The sequence below is a fragment of the Aquila chrysaetos genome, chromosome 10 (assembly GCF_900496995.4).
Source record: "Aquila chrysaetos chrysaetos chromosome 10, bAquChr1.4, whole genome shotgun sequence".
NCBI classification, from domain to species: Eukaryota; Metazoa; Chordata; class Aves; order Accipitriformes; family Accipitridae; genus Aquila; species Aquila chrysaetos.
This window is the reverse complement of record NC_044013.1, coordinates 30,744,555-30,763,511: the sequence shown is the minus strand read 5'-3', so window position 1 is coordinate 30,763,511 and position 18,957 is coordinate 30,744,555. Positions and strand designations below refer to the sequence as shown.

The window sequence follows — 18,957 nt, the reverse complement described above, 5'->3', positions numbered from 1 at the left end:
TGTCCCAGCCCGTCCAGGTGCAGGGAGTTACTCAGCCCAGGCTGGTTTGTTTCTTTATTAAATAGAAGGTCTTTCAAGAATGGGAAAAAAAAATAATTAGTCACTTAAATGAGAACTGCAACTGAAAATGTCCTCCTCCTTTCCCTGCATTTGTGCTTCTTCTCTAGCAAATACATAATTGTACCACTTTCCCCTGGTGAGGCTGCTGGCTTGGCTTGCCTGGGGTGGATGTATTCGCAGACGTGTTCATTTTCTCCTTTTCCCAATAGTACTAAAGATCTTAGCTCTGAGTCAAAAATGTGTACAACCGTCGACAGAATATGACCTTTCCGCAGCACATTCCCATCATCGTGATTTTCTAATTATGCCTGTGACTGGCAGCTGAGAGCATACAGCATCAGAGCTACCACAGCCATTGAAATGACTCAGTTAATGTGTGTGGAGTCTATTAAACAAAGTTTTATTTAGTTAAGTAAGTCTTGATCTCATCAAAATCAAGAGGGAGCATTAGGGTGGCAGCATTTCTGAGAAATCATATTTGAATGGGAGGTGCTTTGTACTTTCTTTAGTATCTGGATTTTGAGATACTGCAACGTGGTGGTGTTACTGCTGAGTTTTGGGCTTGGCTGGTCCCATAGTTGGGGCACGGTTATGTCCTTGGCAAGCCAGCTGGGCTGCCACAAGCCCATGGGTAAACACAAGGAGTTTCGTACCACCTAGCCTTTTTGCAGGTGCACAGCATGAAGGGCTGTGCAGGCAGAGCACAGCTGGGTACCTGCGTGCTGGGCACATGTGCTGTGGCCCCCATTCCAGCCCTGCTGCTGTGCTCAGGGGGTCCGGCAGTTTCTGAAGCACAGGGTGGCGAGGGGCACACCTGCACATCTCAGGTCCATCGAGGACACTCTGGTTTCTGGGATAGGAACCTGGCTGAGATCACAGACTCACAGAGTGGTTTGGGTTAGACGGGACCTTCAGAGATCATCTAGTCCAACCCCCCTGCCATGGGCAGGGACATCTCCCACTAGATCGGGTTGCTCAAAGCCTCGACCAACCTGACCTCAAACACTTCCAGGGATGGGGCAGCCACAGCTTCTTTGGGTGACCTCTGCCAGGGTCTTACCACCCTCGTCGTACAACATTTCTTCCTTATGTCCAAGCTAACCCCACCCTCGTTCAGTTTAAAACTGTTGCCCCTTGTCCTGTTGGTGCAGGCCCTGGTCAAAAGTCTCTCTCCCTCTTTCCTATAAGCCCCCTTTAAGTACTGAGTGGCTGCAGTAAGGTCTCCCCAGAGCCGTCTGTTCTCCAGGCTGCACAGCCCCAACTCTCTCAGCTTTTCTGCATAGCAGAGGCGTCCCAGCCCTCGGACCGTTTTGGTGGCCTCCTCTGGACCTGCTCTAGCAGGTCCACATGTGTGTTGTGCTGGGGACCCCAGAGCTGGTTGCAGTGCTCTGGGGGGGTCTGAGGAGAGCGGAGCAGAGGGGGAGCATCCCCTCCCTCGACCTGCTGGCCACACTGCTGGTGATGCAGCCCAGGAGCCACCTGGCTTTCTGGGCTGCAAGCCCACATTGCCGGCTGATGTCCCAGATGTCACCCACCAATATCCCTCACCAATATCGGCCCTCTGCAGGGCTGATAAAGGAGCTTCACTCCGATCCAGGCTTGCCGAGCACAGCTTGGGGCTTGGAGATACTGCTGTAATGCAGAGAAGACTCTTGCAAGACATGAGTGCCCAGAGATGTTACAATGATTGTGCTGTCAGTGGTGGTGATCTCAGCTGATTCCTGGTGTTTGCACATGGGAGTGAGGGCAGATAGCCCCATGCGAGATCACATCGTTCAGGCAGGGCTTCTAACTTCCCCAGCTGATTTACATCTCTCGAGTGTGGCATATGCTGTAGTTTCCTCCTCTCTAGCCGAGTCAATAGTCCTTACAGCCTGGGAAACTCTTGTGAAAGCCCTCACAGTCTTGGAGAGGCGACTCTGGGAGATGCTGATACTCGCCGACAGGCTCTGTGCTCGGCAGGGCTCTTCTCCTGGTGGGAGCCGTGTGCAGGTCACACAGGCATGTGTGGGATGCCTGTGGGGCCAGGGAGGAAGGGACTTGCTTATTCTTGTTTTTATTTGCACCTCCTCTGCCCCTGCACATTGAAATACAAGAATTGCTTTACACCCCTCCCGTCACTGCTGGGCTGCTCAGAGTCATTCCTGAGATGTGGGCTGTGGCACTGAGGGGGTTTCTGGCCACTTCAGCCCCCACTTTTCTGCCAAAAGCAGCAAATTCAGGCTGGGGCATGAACACACACACACTGACTGTTAGTCAGGGGGTGCTGGTGGAAGACGTGACCTTTGGTTAACACCCTGGGGAGGGCTGGCTGTCATGGCAGGGGCTTGGGAGATCAGCCCTTGGTGAGCAGAAGGTTTTTGGTGTCCAGCAGTGGTTTTCTCTCCACTACAGGAACCAGCACTGTGCATTGTGTATCCCTTCCCTTGCACTTTCTGCAGAGTGCTGCATATGGGGCAGGTTAGGGCAGGGGGTCCTGCAGAACGGCTCCCCGGCTCCCTGCTTGCCTGACTAGCAGCAGGGTTATTTCCCGGCTCAGGACTGTGAGGAGAATCCAATGGGGTACGTGGGGTGGAAGTGCTCCCTGTCTGGAGGTGGGAGTGCTCGCAGCTCTGGTGTCCACATGCTATGGGGCCAGGCAGCAGATTAAAATCTGCTCTAAGGTCTGTGTTTGTTTGCTCTTTTCTTTCTCCCCAGAAACGAAGGAAGAGCTGGAAGAGCTGATGTCTGACATAAAGAAGACGGCGAACAAAGTGCGCTCCAAGCTAAAGAGTGAGTATTTGCCAGTGATGCTGCTGTGGGGCTCTGCCCGCTGTGCTCCTGCCCTGCAGCCCCAGGCAGTGGGTACTGCAGCTCCCATGCTGGGCTGGGAATGCAGCAGACAGGCAGCATTGCTGCCCTGGCTCCTGCTCCATTCCCCCAGTGCTCAGCACTTACCACTAATCCCCCCATGACCAGAACTGCTGTGGGGCCCTGGCTGTCATCTCAACCCTGTGCTGGCAGCAGCTGGTGTTTGACTCAGATCAAGACAGTTTTGGGGTGGTTTGTTCTAGGTAGGAAAGGGCAGGTTACAGACGCACAGCCCAACCCCATCTTTGTGTTCACTGGCAACCTGAGCTGGTACTGGGAGGGGTCGCCGAGCTGGGGGAAGGAACAGCTAGAAGTGGCATCTGCCGTTGCTTTGCAGATCACCCGGGGATGGGTGTCACCTTCCTTCCCCCTAGCATCCTCTAGCTGGTTTTATTTGCCCTCTGTGAATTTGCCCACTTGTGCCCTGTTCCCAGGATAGAGGTGAAGGAATGGGCCCACGAGCACCTGGTGGGCTGTGAGCAAGTCCCATGCTGCCAGCATTGGCAGGTGTTGGGGTCTCCCAGCAAGCCCTGGCTCTGAGCAAACCCATGGCATGGCTAAAGGTTGGGTTGCCAGGGTTTAGTGGTTGAAGAGGTGCTGCTGTGGGACTTGCAAGCCTCCATGAAGAGCTGGCTCTTCCCAAGTGAGCCAGGTTGGCACAGGCAGCCTAGGCAGGTGCAGCACCAAGGGGTCCCATCTGGAGAGCCATGGTCCCTCTTCCCTGTATGGCTCTGACTGGGCTGGGTGGTGCTGCCAGCTTCCTGGCAGTGTGTTGGCATGGGGCATGCTGCCCTGGGGCTTGTGCTTCTTGCTGCCCCCATCCAGCTCTTGCTGGGCTGGTCTTACCTTTCCATCCCCAGTGCAGGCTGCATTGCTGGTGGTGCTGCCCCAGGCAGCAATGCCTCCTGCCCGTCCAGGCTACACTGCTAGTGTAGTGCAGGAGGCACTGCTGTCTCCAGGCATGGGCTCTATGGGGCAGGTGGTGGGGCCGTTGGGCTTGGGGAAGGTTATCCTGTCTCGTCAGCACTCCCTGTTGTCTTGGCATGCCTCCACCTTGGGCAGTGCAGGGACAGAGTGCGGCCATCGTGACCATTAGTTTCCACCATTGGAAGAGTCAGTCAATCTCTTTGACAAGCAGGGAGTGACAACAACATGACTGTCAGCCCACTGATGGCCGGGGTTGTGCTGGAGCACTTGGATGAGTCGAAAAGCCCAAGACTGGACCCCAGGGGATTCAGGGTGTCAGTGAGCATGGCAGCATCTTGAGGCAGGAGACAGGTCACCCTGGCATGGCTCAGATTTGCCTGCAGTGGTCTTCGACATCAGCATGGGATTTGGTTGAGATTGTTGCTGAGACCTGGCGTGTCTGAAAGGTGGGAGAAGAGCTGGTGCTTCCCCCATGGCAGCAACATTCTCCCTAATCCCAGGGTTTCGTGGGAGCCCTGCAGTCGTGGAGGACTTAGATACAGCTGGAGCTGTTTTTTGTCACCACTGGCATGACCATGTCCCATGTGTATGCTAGAAGGAGACTTGTACCTCCATTGTCCCCTTGCTGCCCTCTGTCCTCCTGACGTATGATCCCAGCTAGACCCCAGAGGGAGAGCTAGGGGCCAGCTTGCCCATTTCATTGACCAGGGGATCCCTTCCCATGGACCAGAGCCCCCCCTGCCCATACTGGGATCTCTGGTGTCCAGGTGGGGACAGGGTTTTTAGCCTGTGCAAAACAAAAATCTTTTTCCGTATGTGTTTTGTTCTGTGTTTTTGAAGGGGCTTTGAGAGCCTGAAGGATTGCAGGACAGGCTCTGATTCCTGTTTCCTTCTTCCAGAAAAGACTCACTGGTATCGTATTTACCTGGAGCAACAGATGATTAGTCCTTGTGCTTTGTCCCAAATCACCTCATGGCCAGCATGATCAATGAAAGAAAACAGTTAAGACTGATCAAAAACACCATCTGCTGACAACAAATTGACTTCTTTAGGACAGGCATTGCTCATGCAGTGGCTAATTCTAATTACCAGCTTCTTGGGAAAATGTGATTTTATTAATTATCATAAATGTACAATGTTTGCCAATACTGTTCCTTGGGAACAGGGAACAATTTATGACAAGTGTGGAGGAAGACCAATTGCTGATGAAATATGCTGGGCAGGCAGCAGCCAGTGTGCTCGCAAGCAGGGGGGGTGCACAGGAGAAGTGCCATGGCCGTCTGGCTGTGTAGGATGGGACCTTTCAGATAAGCTCTAGATACAGATGCTCATTCCAGGAGAGAATAGGACGGAGTGCAGAATTTGTGCCAACATTCTCCAGCACTTCCCCGGAGCATGCTGTGCTGTTGGACACCCTCTGCCAGCACTGCAAAGGGTTCCCCAGGCCCACAGTCTTCCTTACAGTACTGCTGCTCTCTGCAAGTTGGTACTGTGGGGCCACCAGTGCTAACCAGCATGCAGCAGAAACACAGATGCCCACCATGGTGGTGGTGTCCTGCACTCTGCTCTGCTGTACTGGATGGTGATGGGAAGCCACTGGGCAGCTCCAGGGAATGGGAAGCCCCTGGTGCAGGAGGAACCTGTCCCATGCTGGGCTCGTGGGACCTACTCCTACATGGAAGGTGCTGGGGACAGCCAGGCTCAGAGAGCTGTGGAACATCTGCATTGGGAATGGGGTCTTCAGCCAAACTCAAGGGATGCCACCAGCTCACACCTGGTGGTCTACATGGAGACATGTATCTCTGCACACTGGGCCAGCCTGCTGTTGGGAGCTTTCTTCCAGGCTTTTTAAGTCCCTGAATTTAAGTTTTTGAATTAGCATGTCCCGACCTGGTCTTGAGGAACAGATTTGCACTGCCTTGCTCTGTGCCAGACCTCCTGCACTGCAACCCCATGCCCTCTGCCTGTCCAGACCATGGTGGGATGCTGAACAGGGCAGTGCTCCTCCCTGCTGTGATTTATGGTCTTTGGGCAAGTGAGGAATTCATCCCACTTAGTTGCACTACTAGGCATAATTAAAAGGGCAAATCTCTGCTTTGCTGCAGAGGACTGTTCAGCAAGATGAAGTGTGCTCTCGCCAGCCTGGTGGGTCCTCCCTGTGCAGGGCTGGGCAGCTGGCAGACCTGCTATGTTTAGGGTCCCTGGAGAAGTCTTGAGCTTTGGTATTTTGCAGAGACATTTTAGCTCTGGGTTTCCTCCTCCTGCCTAGCAGGGGACAACAGCACTCCATTTTGTTTAAATACTGGAAAGTGTGGAGATCAGACCCGAGCATTACATCAGTTTTGTATTGAAATCCTCACTCACCAGCCTGGGGGTGATGGGTACTGCCCTCAACAGCACCAAGTCTTGGCCAGTGGCCAGGCACTGAGTGCTTTGCAGTAATGAAACAGGGCTTTGCTGCCAGTCCAGGCTAAATTGCAGGCTAGAGTCAGGAGCTCAGGACTGCTCAGTGCCAGACGCTCCTCGATTCTCAGGCTTCAGTCTTTTACAGTCCCTTTGCCAAACAATCACTTTTCCTTCTCTAAACAGCATGAAATAATCTGTGTCCTTCTTCCCCAACCAGGTATTGAGCAGAGTATTGAACAAGAGGAAGGACTGAACAGGTCATCTGCTGACCTGCGGATAAGGAAAACTCAGGTGAGTCTCTGCCCTGTGGCACTGGGGAGGGGAGGATGAGAAGCAGCTGGAGGCAGTTGTGGGGTCCCGGGAGGTGATGGGAGAGGAGGGCTTGCTTGGCTTTAGAGCAGTCAAGCTCTGGTGTACAAATACTGGGCAAAGTAATGCAGCACATTTCCGAATAGATCAGTGAAAAAGCCAGCCTGAAAGACCCGTGACGTAAGTAGGTGCAGAGGGAGCTGTGGAGGGGAGGGCAGTGTGCATCAGCTTCATCCTTGTGTGCAAGTCTGGGCGTCTGCATGGACGAACAGGTAGGTGGGTTTGTGCACATCCATGTTAAGCATCTCACTAAAGGTGATTTTGACTGGAACAAAAATACCCTCTGAAGTGCCAGCTTTGGGGGGAGAACATTTGCCTGCAATGTGTTCAGAAACCTGAAGTCTCTGTGTGTTTCTGCAGTGCCTGGAAGGATGCTTGAGCAGCTCATAAATGAGACAAAGGCTTACTGATGCAGCTGGGTAACTCACCTAAAATTTCACTTAATCTAAGAAGACGGGTGGTCTTTCAGCGAGTACTGTGCAGGCCTGCAGCCTGCTGGAAATGTTCTTCCCTGTTGGGGCTGTGGTTGCCCCTCCACTGGGCATCGATCCGGCTTTGCAGTCCAGGAAATGTTAGACCCTTGAAGGGCTGACACAACTCTTCCTCTTGTTCCCATGAAACAACCAATAACTAGCACCTTCTTTTGATGGGCTTCTTAGCAGAGTTATCCAGGGGTAGAGGTAGAGATGGGGTGCACCTCCCTCTCCTTGGCCCGTGTGGTCCTCAGGCTGCGTTATGCTCAGTTGTGATGAATGGTCGTGCTGTTCACACTTCTGTCTGCAGCCAAGGTGGGGCAGAGCATGTTGGCTCTACAAGAGATGGAGGTTGAGGGACATGGGGCTTGTCTGTGGGTCCAACAGCACTCACTAGAAACTAGAAGTCACCGACCCTGCTTTGAGCTGGAGGTTGGGCTGCATGACCTCCTGAAGTCCCTTCCAGCCTGAATTATCCTACAATTCTAACTCCCCCCCCCCCCCCCCGAAGTCAAGAAATAGCTTAGAAATATTTGATGAAGGAAGTTTTGGAGTGTCTGGTAGTGAGGCTTTTCTCTCTCAGGAGCAGCTGATTGCAGTGGGAAGCTCTGCTGCAGATGTCCCTGCTGGGCATTGCTTGGGTCCTGGCCTGAGGCAGCTGGAAAGCAAGGACAGGTCACAAACATCTCTCTGATGTCCATGGTGGGTGCTAGTGGGAAGACTTTGAGAACACCAACTGTCAGTGGGGTTGTGGCAAGGCCAGTGACTTGGCAGAAAGTGCCAAAAGAAAATTTCCTTGGGGAAGCAGCAGGCAGGCACGACCCGGGAAGGCAGAGCAAAGCACCAGGGGAGTGCCAAGGGAAGGGATGCTGAGGGGAACTGGGGACAGGGGAGGTAACTGAGCTTCATACACCCCTCATACAGCCTGCAAAATCTTCACAGGTCTCAGGTTAACTCAGAAGCATTTGACCGCTGATGACCTGAGGTCTCATAAGACAAGGTTACCTATGGCCTCCAGCTGCTTTTGAAACCAGGGCTTCAGTTCCTAAATAATCTGTACTTTGTGAAAATAGGACATGGGTTTTTTTAGTCATTTTCTGAAGTCAGAGCTATGTCTTGGACATCCCAGGATTGCAGAGTATGTCAGGATGGAGACAGGAGAGACCAAGGCCATGGCTCTAGTGGCCTCTGTTGGATCAGCCAGCAGTGCAAATTTATCCAGATCAGGCATAGGCACGCCGTGGCACCTTGGCCCCAGCATATGTGCAAGATGTCGTGCTGACTGGAGTGGGAGAGTAGGTGGCACCTGACATTGTACCCACAAACACTTTATTAACTCCAGGTCTTAGAGGAAAGTGGATCCAAAAAAAAGTGAATTTGTGCTGGGTTGGCATCTTGTGTTGTGTGACCATGGCATTTTTTTTATTGAGTCTGTCTGTTGTCAGCTATGGCCTGAGCTCTAAAAGCTGAACTGGTTTAGCTTGATGAAAAGGCACTAGACAGAGGAGATTACTGATCTCCAGAAAGTGTACAAAGCAAACAAGTGTTTCATTTAGAGGTGGTATAACTTGGCCATACTACTCAGTAATGGGCTGAAAATGTGCATTAATTCTCATGGGGAAGTGATTGTTAAAGAACATGATGTTTTATGGCTTCGGATCCTCCATCTGCCAGAAGGAAAATCAGAGGCTTGATTCCGTGAACTGTTTGATGAGAGCTTCTCCCATCATCTGCGTATCACCCTTGATGGAGCAGCTCCCTCCAAGGCTTTTCTAGAGAGGTGTTGTGTTGGCTTTGTGGTGTTGCCCCAGGCCATGGGTGCAGTGGGGAAGCATGTCCATAGAGGCCTTCTCAAGTGTGGCGTTTGACCTGGCTTCTCCCTCCCGTACTGCTGCCTTTGGGGGCACCAGGGTGATGCTCCAGCAGACCTGAGCTGAGGATGGGTGAACCTGTCCCCGCTGTACAAGGGTGATTAGGTCCTGATGGCAGGATCAGGCCATCCACTGACAGTTGTGTGCCTAAGCCATGGCTGACTCCTGGGTGCTGCTGCACCCTGCCATGGGATCTGATTTTAGCACTGCCCCCTCTACAGCTACCTGGACTAAAGCCACTGGCTCATGTATAGGCTGAAAGAGTCACTCCTGTCCTGCAAAGTACTGTGCATCAGGCTGTCATGGGGGTCTCCCTGGGGTGACCGCAGGTGCCTGCTCAGACCACAGGTCCCCTTGTCTCCAACTTCCCACGCGTGGTTCTCTGCACTGTTCTCTGTGCTCTGCAGTGTTCATTTGCTTGGTCCTTGGTACAGAGGTCTTGTTGAAATGTTTATGGCTTAGGAAATGTCACAAGCATTTCTTTGTCCTCTCACTTTGTGCTTCAAAAGTGGTGAGTCTGGGGACCGCTGCTCACGAGTGTGTGTCTCCTGTAGGGAGAGGTGAGAAACAGTTAGATAAATTGAATGGAAGTGTACACATGGAAGCAGCAGAGGGAATGACAGAAGAAGGGATACAAAACTGGCGTGGGTTGATGGCACCTAACCCAAAAAGTCACTGAGATGCCAGCATGGATAAATGCAGCTTCTAAGAAGGCTTAGGGTGGAAAACCATTTGGCAGCTTACTCCAGGACAGGAGTTAGAGGACCTCTGAAGGTCCCATGCAATTTAAATCATTCCATAATTGTAAATCAGCTGTGCTGCCTAATGACCCTGAGGCAGGAAAGGTCAGTGGGGTGGAAGATCAGTGTAGCTGGCAGCTCCTGGTGAGCACAGAAGGTGCATCCCAAACACCTCTGTGGCCACCAGTAACAAAGAGCCCAGGAGATGAGGGGGACCTGTAGGACGTGTCACACACAAGCGCTGCTGGCCATGTGTCGTTTGGGGCACAAGAAAATGAGTGAATCCAGGAGGGAGTGAAACCAGCTTTATTTTTAATTTTTTTTAATTGAATAAATCGCCTTCCTGTTCAGTGCAGTCTCATGCTAAGCTTTGCTAGCTCAGTTGCAGCACTCTGGTGCTGAGGTTCTTTGATTCATGTGTGTGTTTTAAGCAGCCTTGCCTGTCCCGGCTCAGCCATGGGCTTGTGCGGTGAGAGCTCAGCCAGGCTGGAGACATTTCCCCAGGGGCGAGGCACACTGTGGTGGCCAGGCAGACCATCTGTGTGGCCAGGCAGACCATCTGCATTGCCAGAGACTGTGTTGAGGACATGCATGTTGGGTCCAGGGCACCACAGGATGGCTGCATGGTTGGTGCAGGGCTACGAGCGATGTCTCATTATCGTAGCTTCTTAAAATGAGCCTTCTCTGGGCTGAAGCTTTGTCTTCTGCCCCACCATGCAGGGTTGCTGTGTAGTTTTTACTGCGCATTGGCCAACCTTCTGGTGGTCTTTTGGTGAGAGAGCACCTGGCAAGATGCAGTCATTGCTCCAGCAGTGGAATCTGCGTCTGCATCGCTGCAGGGCGAGCTCCAGTGCCTTGTCCTCACTGGTTGTACTGGAGGATGTGGAGGAAAATGAGGTGTCTCAGAGCAGAGAAGCAAGGTCTTGTTCTGCAGCAATGGTTGTGTTTTACCAAACAATTAAACTGATAAAGGCAACGGGAGCTGCCAGCATTGCTCTTCAGCACCCAGGGGTGGGGATCCAGGCATGGATCTGTTGCTTTTGCAGGAGGTCTACACACAGGTACAGCTCAGTAAAAATCCTGCTTTCTCTAAGCGCTCTACAGTGAAGCCAGAGGAATTTGGGTGTTTATAGTTTATCTGCTTTTCAGTCTGGGAAGCCACTAGAGTAGTCTGCTCTCCCATGCCACAGTCAGTGCTGAATCAATACACGGGTGACGTTAACTGATCACCTCTGCAGAGGCAGCTTCCAGCTCGGAGCCCAGCATTCTCCCGGCCCTGCGCAAGTGCTGAGAGGCTGTCACGGCTGAGCCTGAGGCAGTGGGGAAACAGTCCTCTGCAAAACTGGGGCAAGAGAAAGGTTTGTCTCTAGAGCAAGTGGAAAGGAGAATTGATGGGCATAGCAAAGCCAAAGCAAAGGAAGGTGCAACAGCAAAGCAGGACAGCAGCAAGTCCCTCTGCAGGCTAGCTCTCCTTGTCCCTCCCCAGAGGGATCCTGGCACAGGCAGAGCTCTGCTCTAGCTGGGCAGTGTCGGGGAGAGTCAGAAGATCTCTTCCCAGGAAAAAAACTCTCCTTTACCACTCCAGAGACATTGCTGTGTGCTGACAGCAGTGCTGTGAAACCCCCACCGGGCTTTCCACTCTGCTGTGCTCTGCTCTGTGCCCTTCAGGAGCTGTTTGCCATCTCAAATGCAGGTGCTGGGTGACAGTGGCAGGGAGGGGGAGAGCAGGAAGGTGGCAATCCAAGGTGGCTGTCCTTGGTGTTGGCTGTGGTGTGCCCATGTTTCCCAGGCAAAGGCATTACTTCTGCAGTCTCCGAGGAAACTAGAGGTGCCCACAACTTGGTGCTGTGTAGCCCAGGGCCATGAATTTCAGCATGGTTTAGATTTGCGCCATGTTTGAAGGTCTGTGGTTCAGACATCATCCTGGCATGTGGGAGAGTGAGGCTCAGGGCTCTGCTCCACCATAGTCATGGAATGGTTTGGGTTAGAAGGGACCTTCAAAGATCATCTAGTCCAATCCCCCTGCCTGATCTTCCACTAGATCAGGTTGCTCAAAACCCTGTCCAACCTGACTTCGAACACTTCCAGGGATGGGACAGCCACAGCTTCAATGGGCAACCTCTGCCAGTGTCTTACCACCCTCATCGTACAACATTTCTTCCCTATGTCCAAGCTAACCCCACCCTCGTTCAGTTTAAAAACCATTGCCCCTTGTCATGTCAGTGCAGGCCCTGGTCAAAAGTCTTTCTCCATCTTTCCTACAAGCCACCTTTATATATTGAACAACTGCAGTAAGGTCTCCCTAGAGCCTTCTCCAGGCTGAACAACCCCATCTCTCTCAGCCATGGACCACTCAGTCAAGGAAGTGGGAGTTTTTTCTCATAATTCGGGCATTTCTTAACATTTCTCTGGGGTCTGCAGGAAATCAGGGGAGAGGAGCTACTCGAGGCTGTAGCTTGGAACCCCTGCATTGGGAGGCTGAGATGGGCGATGTAGCACACTGCTCCGCTTTGGGGCTTTCGTTTCTGACCTGGGTGGTCTCTGACTCCGGGCTCCTGCAGCTGTTCATCTTCCCAGGGATGCCAATCCCATGCTGGGACCGCGTGCCCAGCATGCACGCTTGTGTGTGCAGGACGGACTGAAGGCTGGGAGGTGAGCTGGGCACAGACCAGTGTTGTCCCAAGGGTTGCATTGTTGGCTTCGCTTGTCACGGCGCACTTTGGGTAAGAGGAGCTGACAGCTCTGTCAGGGGTGGCAAGCAGCGCTGCCAGGCTGTGTGTGCCTGATGGGTGAACTGTACCGATGCGACTGTTGTCACTGTCACATGGAGAACAGCATGGGGTGACCTTGCGTTAAGGCAGTTTTCTGGCTGGAACATACCATTAGTGTGAAAACATCCCTGGCCGTTGCTTTTGTCCTGGTACCCAGTGTGCTACTGGTGTGATTTTGAATTTTTGGTGCCATGGGACAGATTCTCAGTGGGGGCACTGCATTGCAATGGAGCTATTGCAGCTGACGTTGACTGTGTTTGTAGCACAGATGTCCCCCTTGGACTCCCAGCCATCCAGGGACAAGCAACGGCACAAATAGAAATCTGGCACTCAGGTTTGTTCCTTGTCGTGGGATCACAGCACATGGGTGAAATGTGAGTTCAGGAGATCCCAGCTCCTGCCACAGAGCAGTGCCAGTTGCATCAGGTTGCTCATGGCCTGTCCAGCTGCATTCTCGGTGTCTAGAAGGATGGAGATGCCATAGGCATCAGTCCATGGGTCCTCTGGGCTACAGTCCAGTGTTTGACCACCCTTATCATGATGTTTTCCCCTTTAATATTTAACTGGAATTCCCTGTGTCCCAGCTTGGTCCATTGTCTCTTGTCCTGCCCCTGTGCACCTTCAAGAAGAGTCTGGCTCCACCTTTTCTTCATTCTCCCACTGGGTCATTGTAGGCAGCAATAAGATCCCCCTGACAGCTTTGTTGCCTTCAGCTGACGAAACCCTGCTTCTCTCAGCCTGTCCTCATTTGTCCTGTGCTCCAGCCCAGAACATCTTGGTGACCTCAACTGGCTTCACTCCCACATGATGTGTTTTGGGGAGCCCCAAGCAGAACATGGCACTTTTTAGTTGTGGTCCCACAAGTGCTAGGTGGAAGTGAACAACCCCTGTCCCCAGCCCACTGGCTGTCCTGCTCACCCAGCCCACGATGAGTTTTACCTTCACTGCTGACTCCTGGGCAGCCTGACGTCCATGAGTACTCCAGGAGCTCTAGATGCTTTCTGGCCAGCTGGCACCCAGCCTGTCCTGTGATGTGCATCCTGTCCCCAGCGGAGGACACTGCATTTGCCTTTGAGCTTCATGGGAGCCCCCCTTTCTCCAGACTGTTGAGGTCCCTCTGAATATCAGCCCTGTCTTCTATCGCTCTCCCCAGTTTGGTGTCTTCTGCAAACCTGCTGAAAGTGCACTCCACTCCACCATCATGGGTTACTGGTGAAGATGATTAATGGTATTTTCAGACCCAGCATCACTCACTGAGGGGTTACCATTAGGAACTGGCCACTGCTTGGACTTGTATCGCTGATCACAACCTGACAGGCCAGACCATTTTCCACTAACCTTATCCAACTTGTGTCCTATCAAAATTGGCTATAAGGATGCGGTGGGAGTCTGTGTCAAAGGCCTTAAACTCAGGGTGTGCACCATTCTCTGCTCTTCTTTTACCTGCACAGCTAGTTGTCTCCTCACAGAAGGCCATCAGGATGGCACAGCATGATTTGCCCCCAGTAAATCCATGCTGGCTGTTTCCAATTACCTTCTTGTCCTTCTGGGAGGATTTACTCAGTGACCTTCCCAGTGACTGAGGGGAGGGTGATGGATTCCCCAGATCCTCCTCCCAGAAGATGTGTGGCGTTTCCCTTTTTTTGCCAGTTCTCTGGAACCACTCATGATCACTGCCATCTTTGGCCCTTTGCAGTGACATTGGCCAGCTCCATCAGCATGCTTAGCTACTCCCCACCTGGTTCCATGGACTTGTGTATTTCCAGTTGACTTAAGCATGCCCAAAGTCTACATCCCTTTCCGTGGGTAGTGTTTCACACCACTGGCCTCTGCTCAGAGGGCACCAGAAGGCCAAGGACAAACATTACCAGTGATCACCAAGACAAAAGAAGAAATGGAAACCTTAGCCTTTGCTGTGTCCCATGTCACTAGAGCTCCTGCCTCATTGAGCAGTGGGACCACAGCTTCCTTAGCCTTCCTTAGGCTCTTTGGTGCTTAGGGCAGCCCATCCTACTGCCCTGCACACCCCTCACGCTGCTGCAGTCGAGCTCTGCCTCTCCCAGCTCCTCCCCAAGTGCTTGGGCAATGCATCTGTGTTCCCCCAGAGCCTGGCCCCGCTCCCACCTCCCTTCCTAGTTTTGTGTGTGGGATTTGGGATGAGTTGAACTGCAGGGCTGATTTAGATATGCCTGTTACTTTAAGCATGGTCCTTGTGTAGTATTTCTGCAACAAGGGCTTCACTAGTTTGTATGGACTTTGCTGTGAGCAAATCACTGAGTAAAAAGGAGGAATGAGGAACCGATTCTGCCTTTGTTAACATGTTGTAAATTAGGAGTTACTGAGCATTAAGATTATGGGCTTTTATTCTGTTTTTGCTGTTGTCATCTCCAGCCAGAAGAGCCTCATCGGACCTGGAGCTTTCATAGGAACGGCTTTGTCTTACCCCAGGCCAGCTGGCTGGGCTGTGTTGGAGCCAACAAGGCAGGGAGGCTCATATGAGCACATGCCCCAGCACATCAGGCAGAACTGGTCCTGCATGGTCCTGGGGCAGCTGATGGTGCTGGTCTCCTCCATGGGAGCACCAGTCCGTCCCTCAGTGGCTGTCCCAAACTCCACAAGCCCCCAGCAAAGTGGTCCCAGGGCAGCCTTGATCCTGGGCTGCTTCTGCAATGAGGAAAGGTTGCTTTCATGTTCTAAATTCGTTACGTTAAAACCACTCTGTCCCCATTTCACAGCAGCAGTTTGAATAAAGCACCCTGCCTCAGTCAGCTCACCAGCAGCAGAAAGATACAGGGGCTTTGGAGTCGCAGCTCCCAAGGGCATCCCCAGCTCAGAAACATTGCCAGTGATGCAGGATCCCAGATGTCTCGACAGTATTTTCCGTGTTTCTATACGTATCAAATTTTGAGCTCATAACAGAGCAAAAGCTGCTATTTACATTCAACCAAATGCCAGTGCTTTCGGTCCTTGTTATTCAGAATAGTTTTTGCTCTAGTGGCTTTCAGGCTTGGTTTATCTAGCCAGTGCGGTGGAAATACTCACCTTGCTTGGACTAGTTCAAACACTGAAACAAACCCATCTGGTGGGAACTCAGGAGTGGGATCTCTGCTCCCCCTGTAACCCAGACAGGCTCAGGAGGAAGGCTGGCATTCCCCACAGGCTCCCCCATGGGATGAACACTTCAGAAATGTCTTTCTCTTAATTAAAAACTTTGAAGGCCAAGGTCCCAGGTTTCAGTGGATGCTTGTGGGGGTTTCAAAGCCCCCAGTGGGTACCCAGAGCTGTATAAGCTCTTTGGAAATCCAGCTTGGTGGTTCAGCAAATTGGGCTGCTTTCCCCACATTTGGGGAGTGAAGAGTTGCAGGCCCCAGGTAAAACAACCCAATTTCCTAACTTTAGTCAATATTTTCTGTTTAATGAGTTTCTTTCAAATGCAAGGTACATTTTGATATGCTTTTTATTTACTCTGAATATTCCGGTAGTTTTATTTAATGACTGAAAGCCATTTAAAATGCTTTTTCCAGCCCATATTGCATGAAACTCCATGTTCCTTCAAGAATCAAATGCATTTTGTAGACATGTGGGATGCCTGTGGGAACATAAAATAACAATCTGACAAAATAAACAGCAAGTTAAATAACTTTTTAAGTAAAAAAGGTATGGTGTGTTATACTGATTAGCAAAAAGGGGTGTCATTCAACACCCAGGCTATATTTGGCTGCAGATCAACATATGTTGATACTTTTCAGCTGAATAAGAATAAACTGGATTTTAGGAAAACAATTTTGAAAAGGCAGGAGAGTCTCTTAGATGGCACATCACGTCTTTGCCGAATTTCAAGCCATGATGCTCAGGAGCTGTTTTGACCTTGCTTTGGGCCGTGCAGCTCTCGAGCAGAGGCTGCCTGCTGAAGCTTAAGCTGCTGGGGGGCTTTGTGTGAGGTTTGCCAGCAGAGGAGGACTAAGATCAGCTGATTCTGAGGCTCTGTCATAAATACTGAGCTGCTGCTTGCTCAGAATAGCTGCAAAGCAAAAACGCAAGTGTATCTTCAAGATGTCTCCAGTGCGGTCTCCTGGAGATAGGGGTGTGTTGGCTAGGGTGCTTCACTGTGCACCAGGTATGTCTGACCCTGCAGAGATGCTGCATTACACTGGTCCCCCACTGCATAGAGGCTTTGAGAGCTGCTCCAGCTCAGCAGGGCTGGGTACAACCCTTCGGTTCGGTTCTCTGTGGGCTATAACTCTCTTAAGTGTGAGCTCAGGCCATGCAGGTGGCCCTGAAAGTCCCAGAGCGATCGCTCATAGGCAGTTTCTTCATCATGTCAGTCTCTCTGTATCTTCTTTCTGATCCTTTCTGAATGTCCTCTTTTCCTATCCCTTTTCCATTGCCTCCTCTCCTTTCACCTTCCGCCATTTCTCCCTATTCGTGTTGCTCTGTGCTCCCCAGGTTGGGCTGCATGAGCAGTCCATGGGGTGAGGTTGAGATAAGACAACCTTCTTCCCCCTGCACCAGGACCATCGGCTAGTCCCAGCTTGCAGGTGCCTGTTGAATACAAGAGTAATGCTGAGTGCCCAGGATGGGTGTGTTAGATGTGGCCCATCAGTCATGTGCTGTTGCTTCTGCTGCATGGTTGAAGCAGTGCACCGTTTCTTGCCTGACACAATATTGGATTTGGCTTCGCTTGAAACTCATGCACCAGATTTGCCTTCTCTGGAAAGGGAGGCTTTCAGCCCTGTGGAGGACTGGTGGGTGGAAAATCAGACATGAACCAGCAATGTGGGCTTGCAGCCCAGAAAGCCAAGTGTCTCCTGGGCTGCATCACCAGCAGTGTGGCCAGCAGGTTGAGGGAGGGGATGCTCCCCCTCTGCTCCACTCTCCTCAGACCCCCCCAGAGCACTGCAACCAGCTCTGGGGTCCCCAGCACAAGACACACGTGGACCTACCTAGAGCGGGTCCAGAGGAGGCCACCAAAATGGTCCGAGGGCTGGGACACCTCTGCTATGGAGAAAGGCTGAAAGAGTTGGGGCTGTGCAGCCTGGAGAACAGACGGCTCTGGGGAGACCTTACTGCGGCCGCTCAGTACTTAAAGGGGGCTTATAGGAAAGAGGGAGAGAGACTTTTGACCAGGGCCTACACTGACAGGACAAGGGGCAACGGTTTTAAACTGAACGAGGGTGGGGTTAGCTTGGACATAGGGAAGAAATGTTGTACGACGAGGGTGGTAAGACACTGGCAGAGGTCACCCAGAGAAGCTGTGGCTGCCCCATCCCTGGAAGTGTTCGACGTGAGGTTGGATGGGGCTTTGAGCAACCTGATCTAGTGGGAGATGTCCCTGCCCCTGGCAGGGAGGTTGGACTGGATGATCTTTGAAGGTCCCTTCCAACCCAAACTATCCTGTGAGTCCATGATTCTGTGACAAGAGTCCCTGCAACGTGCTGAGAAGCTGCTGCTTTGGAGCAAGAGAACAATCTGACCCCTCTCCGTAGCCCCCGTGAGCCCAGTGCAGCCTGCTCATAGCTGCAGGTGAGGGCTGAGCTCTGCTATCTGTACGCTCACAGGTCTAAGGAGCTGCGTAATGCCAATGTCCCCTTGGGTTGATCACCCTCCCCAGCTCCAGGAAAGGTCCACAGCCCATTTCCAGCCACCGTTACATGTTTTAGGGTGACAGAGCTTCAGTCCCAGCAAGGGCGACCCGCAACAGCCCTTTGCCAGCCCTTCGCACCTAGTTCATCAGAGAGGATGGGAGCATGCGGTGGGGAACAGCTGCCGCCAACAGCCATGGTGGGCGAGAAGCTTGGAGTGGTGCGAAGGCAGCCAGCACCAGCAGAGCTGCTGCTCCAGCCCCGCTCAGTGGGCACAGCCAAGTCCCATGGCAGTTCTTCACGTTGTGCAAGTGCCACTGGTCAGAGTGAAGCTCTCAGCTGCAGGGTGGGTTTTTCTGTGCCTTTATATACAACCCAACCATTCCCAGGAACAAGATGAAGGAAATGCATCCCTCTTTTTTTTATTGCAAGTAAAACTACCTCCAAACAAAGCCTTCTACGACCCTGAAGAGCAGTGCAAAGGCTTTTATGATCTGGCAGCCTGATCTAGTGGAAGATGTCCCTGCCCAAGGCGGGGGGGGTTGGACTGGATGGTCTTTGAAGGTCCCTTCCAACCCAGACCGTTCTGTGAGTCCATGTTCCTGTGAAACTCGATTTCTAGCACATTGGGGGAAGGGCTCATTCAAGAGATACAAGCATTTGGATGGAGGATGCACATGATGCTCTGTCTTGACCTTCCTGGAACATCTTCAGGGCTGTTTGCTGTGCTCAGCCTGGCAGCTGGATCAGACAGCAAGTCAGGCCCCAGGGTGGGTGCTCACATGGGGATGAGCTTCCCCCATGGGGGCAGCAGCCAGCACCAGGAGGGTCAGTGTGTTCAGCTGGACCCTGCTCAGGTGTAATTCCAAGGTTTTCTGGCCCTTTTCCTGGAGAATGGAAGGAAATGT

General features: G+C 52.2%; 1 protein-coding gene across 2 annotated transcripts in view; it reads left to right on the top strand.

Annotated features, from left to right (window-relative positions):
- STX1A (syntaxin 1A) overlaps nucleotides 1–18,957 on the top strand; it is a 98,630-nt gene that overhangs the window by 63,042 nt on the left and 16,631 nt on the right. For both annotated transcript variants that reach the window (XM_030027547.1, XM_030027548.1), the window contains exons 4-5: nucleotides 2,758–2,832; nucleotides 6,461–6,534. In XM_030027547.1, the coding sequence (XP_029883407.1) occupies nucleotides 2,758–2,832; nucleotides 6,461–6,534 (149 nt within the window). The remainder of the gene's footprint in view (nucleotides 1–2,757; nucleotides 2,833–6,460; nucleotides 6,535–18,957) is intronic.